General features: G+C 37.6%; 1 protein-coding gene across 1 annotated transcript in view; it reads left to right on the forward strand.

The window, feature by feature from the left end:
* PLCH1 (phospholipase C eta 1) overlaps nucleotides 1-5165 on the forward strand; it is a 330067-nt gene that overhangs the window by 301639 nt on the left and 23263 nt on the right. Inside the window, exons 13-14 of the mRNA XM_007943576.2 lie at nucleotides 1581-1672; nucleotides 1753-1829. Coding sequence (XP_007941767.2) covers nucleotides 1581-1672; nucleotides 1753-1829 — 169 coding nt within the window. The remainder of the gene's footprint in view (nucleotides 1-1580; nucleotides 1673-1752; nucleotides 1830-5165) is intronic.

Genomic DNA, 5165 nt, shown 5'->3' on the forward strand with positions numbered 1-5165 from the left:
CAATCCTACTTCCGTAGTGATACTGCCTCGGAAACCCAAGGAGGGGTCGCTATGAGTCAGGTTTGACTCGACGGCACATAACAACAACAACAATAATTAAGTAATTAGTTTTTTTTTAATTAATTAATTAATTAATTTTAATAAAAAAAAAGAACGATATTTAAATTGTAATGTATCAACAATTACATTAAATGTAAGCATGCTGAAAACTCGATTTAAAACACAAAGATTGTCATATATAGTGAAGGAGTTCTGGTAGCATAGTGCCTAAGGCACTTGACTGCTAACCAGAAGGCTGGCGGTTCAAACCCACCAGCCACTCCTCGGAAGGAAGGTTGGGCATTCCTACTTCCATAGTGATACTGCCTCGGAAACCCAAGAAGGGGTCGCTATGAGTCGGGGCCGACTCGATGGCAAATAACAACAACAACAACAACAACACTGTATGTAGCCTACAAGATAACTTTTTTTTTTTAAAGACCAAAAAAGGAAAACAAAATCCACAATAGGAAGCTGGCATGTTAACCAACTAGTCAGCTTGGTCTAAGGCTGAGCTGGAACATGAGATCATTGGATGTTAGGACTCACACAGTGCATACTGAGGTTCTCAAGGCGTAAGTAATACCTGAGAAGGTTCAGACTAAATTGGTGCCTCCCTATCAGTACAATTGAGCTTTTGGTGTGTTGATGACAACAGTGTATCCTGTTTTTATTTTTTTGCCATGTTTGGAAGGTGATATGGTCACATGGTGATGGCATAGTGTCCATTTCTCTTCCTAAGATACATCCCCCTATCTATTCTTACCCATTTGTGGGAATTATTCCTGGTGACAAGGTTTTCTGTAATTAATGGAGTCCCTTTTTCCATCATTTTCTTACTATGGTATGCATTGTCCAAATATTGGACCTTTCTCTAAAGTGGTGGGGATAAAACTGTACCATCCCAAAAGGATTTTGTGTCTGAGAGCAGATATGTCAAAAAGACACCAGATTAGTCCTAGAGCCTTTTAGCTGGTATCCTATGGGTAACAATTTAAATTCTGGTGCTAAAAATTCAAAGGGTCAAACTCAAAAGAAAATGGTCATTTGAGTGAATATTGATCAATAACAAGGATGAGGGATGGTTTTTCACTTAAAAATAATCATTACTTATCCTTTTTCTTCTTATTGAACCAAATCTGCCTTTTATAATTTGTTAATGAATAGGAATACTGTTCTTCCTATACAAGGGGACATTTAATTGTTTAAAGTCATTTAAACAGATACAGCAGTTTCTACCCTTCTTAGATAACTTCAATGCATGCATGACTAATGAAGTATTTCTAAAACCTCAATTTTACATAGCTTGGAAGTCTGTTTCTTAGCACAAAATCCTCAATTTTGCATTAATGTTTTAATATAATTATGGCCATAGACATTCTTATAATTTGTGATTAAAAAAACTGCAATGTTTATTTATTTATTTTTTTAAGTTGTTTTCCCTGTGTTTGTCTTTTAAAGCCCATTCTCTTTTTTGTGTGTTGTAGGTATAAGTGATGAAGTGAGTTTGTAGTCATGTTTACTTTTTTTCCCCCTAACAGAAAGCTACAAAATCACGGTCTAAATCCTACAGTATGGATGATGAAGAGGATGCCCAGCAGCACCCAGGCAAGGAGAGTGGCCAACTATACAGGTAAGAAAGATCACATTTTTTGTTCAGACTCCTGAGGCCTTATCCCCATAATCTTGGTGGTTTTGATTGTACCCGTCTAGAGAATCAGATCACTTGATAAATGCTAGAGGCAGTGGAACATATGAAGACCAACTGGACATGAGAGATAATATCATAAGTAGGGAACTTAGCACTATTAGGGAACTGGCACAACCCCCCCCCCAAAAAAAAAATTCCATTGTCATTGTATTGATTCCAACTTACAGCAACCCAGTAGAATAGAGTAGAACTGCCCCGTAGAATTTTCAAGGCTTTGTAAATCTTTATGGAAGCGTGCTGCCACATCTTTCTCTCATGGAGTGGCTAGTGGTTTCTAACTGGCAATCTTTTGTTTAGTAGCTGAGAGCTTAACCATTGTACCACCAGGACTCCTGCATGGCAGATGAGCCCTTAATAAAAAGTTTCTGTAGAAGTTGTTAGGTACAAGCTATATTCAGAGAACAGGGAGGGGCCCCATGAAGTAGTACAGAGGGCTACCACAGGAAACTAAAGAAGATAGATACTAAGCACATGTTAGGAGCCAAAAATCTGTAATCAGCTAGATGTATGTTTAAATTTTTGTTCTTCTATTTACTAACTTTAACGTGAGGCAAGTTAGGCCCCTTGATTGTATTCTACCTCTTAGGGTCATTGTAAGGATTAAAGGAATTAAACATGCATTAAATAGTGCATGGTTCAATTAAATAAAAAACAAAAACCAAATTCATTGCCATTGATTCATTTCAACTCATAGCGACCACTCCTTAGGTTTCTGAGGTGGTATTTGTATGGAAGTAGGTTGCCCAGTCTTCCTTTCGAGGAGTAGCTGGTGGGTTTGAACACAGTCAAATGCCTTAGCCACTCTGCCACCAGAGTTCATTTAAATAAGTTCTCAACATATTAGCTGCTGTCTTAATTGCTATTTATTAATACCAATAATATTTGTGATGAATAAAATACATAATTTCAGAACCCAAATTGTGACATATAATCTGATGTAGAATTTTCTGGCATTTTTTTAATACAGTAAGTCTCATGAAAGTGTATAAATTATATCACAAGTACATAGAGATAAATATACACATACACCCATGAACATATATGTACCTATTTGTACCTTTAATTAAAGACTAAAATTAAATGGAATTAGAGGCATTGAGGTCTTTTAGGAATTGATGAGAAAAAAAGAATCATTGTTGAGTCAATTCCAATTCATGTTGTTAGGTGTCATCAGGTCAGCTCTGATTCATAGCAACCCTGTGTACAACAGAACAAAACACAGCCTGATCCTGCACCATCCTCACAATCTCTGCTATGTTTGAGTTTGTTGTTGCAGCCACTGTGTCAATCCATCTTGTTGAGGGTCTTCCACTCTTTTGCTGGCCCTCTATTAAGCATGACATCCTTCTCCAGAGGGACTAGTCCCTTCTGACAACATGACCAAAGTATGTGAGACCAACTCTGGCTATTCTCGCTTCTAAGGAGCATTTTGGTTGTACTTCTTCCAAGACGGATTTGTTCTTGGTATTTTCAGTATTCTTTTCCAACATCACAATTTAAAAGCATCAATTCTTCTTTGGTCTTCCTTATTCATTGTCCAGCTTGCACATGCATAATAAAACCCTAACAAGCCAAACCCACTGCCATTGAGTCAATTCTGACTCTTAGCAGCCCCCACTCATTTTCCAAGGCTGTAAATCTTTTTGGAAGTGGATTGCCTCATCTTCCTGCAGAGCAGCTGGTAGGTTTGAATCACTGGCCTTCTGGTTAACAGCCAAATGCTTTACCCACTATGCCTCCAGAGCTAATAGGTGCCATGGCTTTGGTCAAATGCACTTTAGTCTCCAAAGTGACAACTTTACTCTTTAACATTTTGAAGAGGTCTTTTGGAGTAGATTTGCCCAATGACATACGTCATTAGATTTCTTGACTGCTTCTTCCATGGGTGTTGACTGTGGATACAAGTAAAATGAAATCTGTGACAATTTCAATCTTTTCTCCATTAATCATATTACTTACCGGTCCAGTTGTGAGGATTTTTTGTTTTCTTTTTGTTGGAGTGTAATCCATACTGAAGGCTGTAGTCTTTGATCTTTATCAGTAAGTGCTTCAAGTCTTTACATTCAGTAAGCACGGTTGTATCATCTGCGTGTCATAGGTTGTTAATGAGAATGAGTCTTCCTCCAATCCTAATGCTGTGTTCTTCTTTGTATAGTCCAGCTTCTCAGATTATTTGTTCAGCATACAGATTGAATAAATATGGTTAAAGGATACAACCCTGACACACACCTTTCTTGATTTTCAACCATTCAGAATCTTCTTATTTTATTCCAATAACTGCCTCATGAGCACAGTTAAATGTTCTGGAATTCCCATTCTTCACAATGTTATCCTTAATTTGTTAGGATCCACACAGTCGAATGCCTTTGCATACTCCATAAAATGCAGGTTAACATCTTGCTGGTATTCTTTGCTTTTGGCCGCAATCCATATGACATCAACAATGATATCCCTTTTCCAAGCCCTCTTCTGAATCTGGATTGAATTTCTGGGAGTTCCCTATTGATATATTGGGGCAATCCATTTTGAATTATCTTTAGCAAAATTTTACTTATATGTGATATTAATGATATCTTTCAGTAATTTCCTCATTATATTGGATCATGTTTCTTTGGAATGGGTGCAAATATGATCTCTTCCAGTTTGGCCAGTTAGCTGCCTTCCATATTTCTTGGCATAAATGAGTGAGTGCCTTCAGTGCTGTATATATTTGTTGAAACATCTCAATGGCTATTCTGTCCATTCCTGCAGCCTTGTTTTTCAACAATTCCTTTAGTGCAGCTTGGACTTCTTTCTGCAATACCATTGGTTTTTGATCATATGCTACCTCCTGAAATGGTTAAACATCGATCAGTTCTTTTTGGTACAGTGACTGTGTATTCCTTTGATCTTCTTTTGATACTTCTGCATTGTTCAATATTTTGTCCATAGAATCCTTCAATATTACAACTTGAGGCTTGAATTTTTCTTCAGTTCTTTCAGCTTGAGAAATGCGAAGCATGTTCTTCCATTTTGGTTTTCTAACTCTAGGTCTTTGTATACTTCATTACAATGCTTTACTTTGATTTGTCAGGCCACTCTCTGAAACAATTTCTGTTCAGTTCTTTTATTTCATCATTTCTTCCATTTGCTTTAGCTATTCTCCATTCAAAAGCAAATTTAAGAGTCTCCTCTGACTTGCATTTTGGGCTTTTCTTCCTTTCCTGTCTTCTAGAGGAGAGAAGTATGTACATGAGGGGTATGTGATGTTGTTGTTGTTGTTATGTGCCATCAAGTCGGACCCAACTCATAGTGACTCCTCTTTGGGTTCCTGAGACAGTATCACTACGGAAGTAGATTGCCCAACCTTCCTTCCGAGGAGTGGCTGGTGGGTTTGAACTGCCAGCCTTCTGGTTAGCAGTCAAGTGCTTTAGGC

This window comes from Orycteropus afer, unplaced genomic scaffold, assembly GCF_000298275.1.
Source record: "Orycteropus afer afer isolate SDZICR_OR568_19922 unplaced genomic scaffold, OryAfe1.0 scaffold00109, whole genome shotgun sequence".
In the NCBI taxonomy this organism is placed as follows: Eukaryota; Metazoa; Chordata; class Mammalia; order Tubulidentata; family Orycteropodidae; genus Orycteropus; species Orycteropus afer.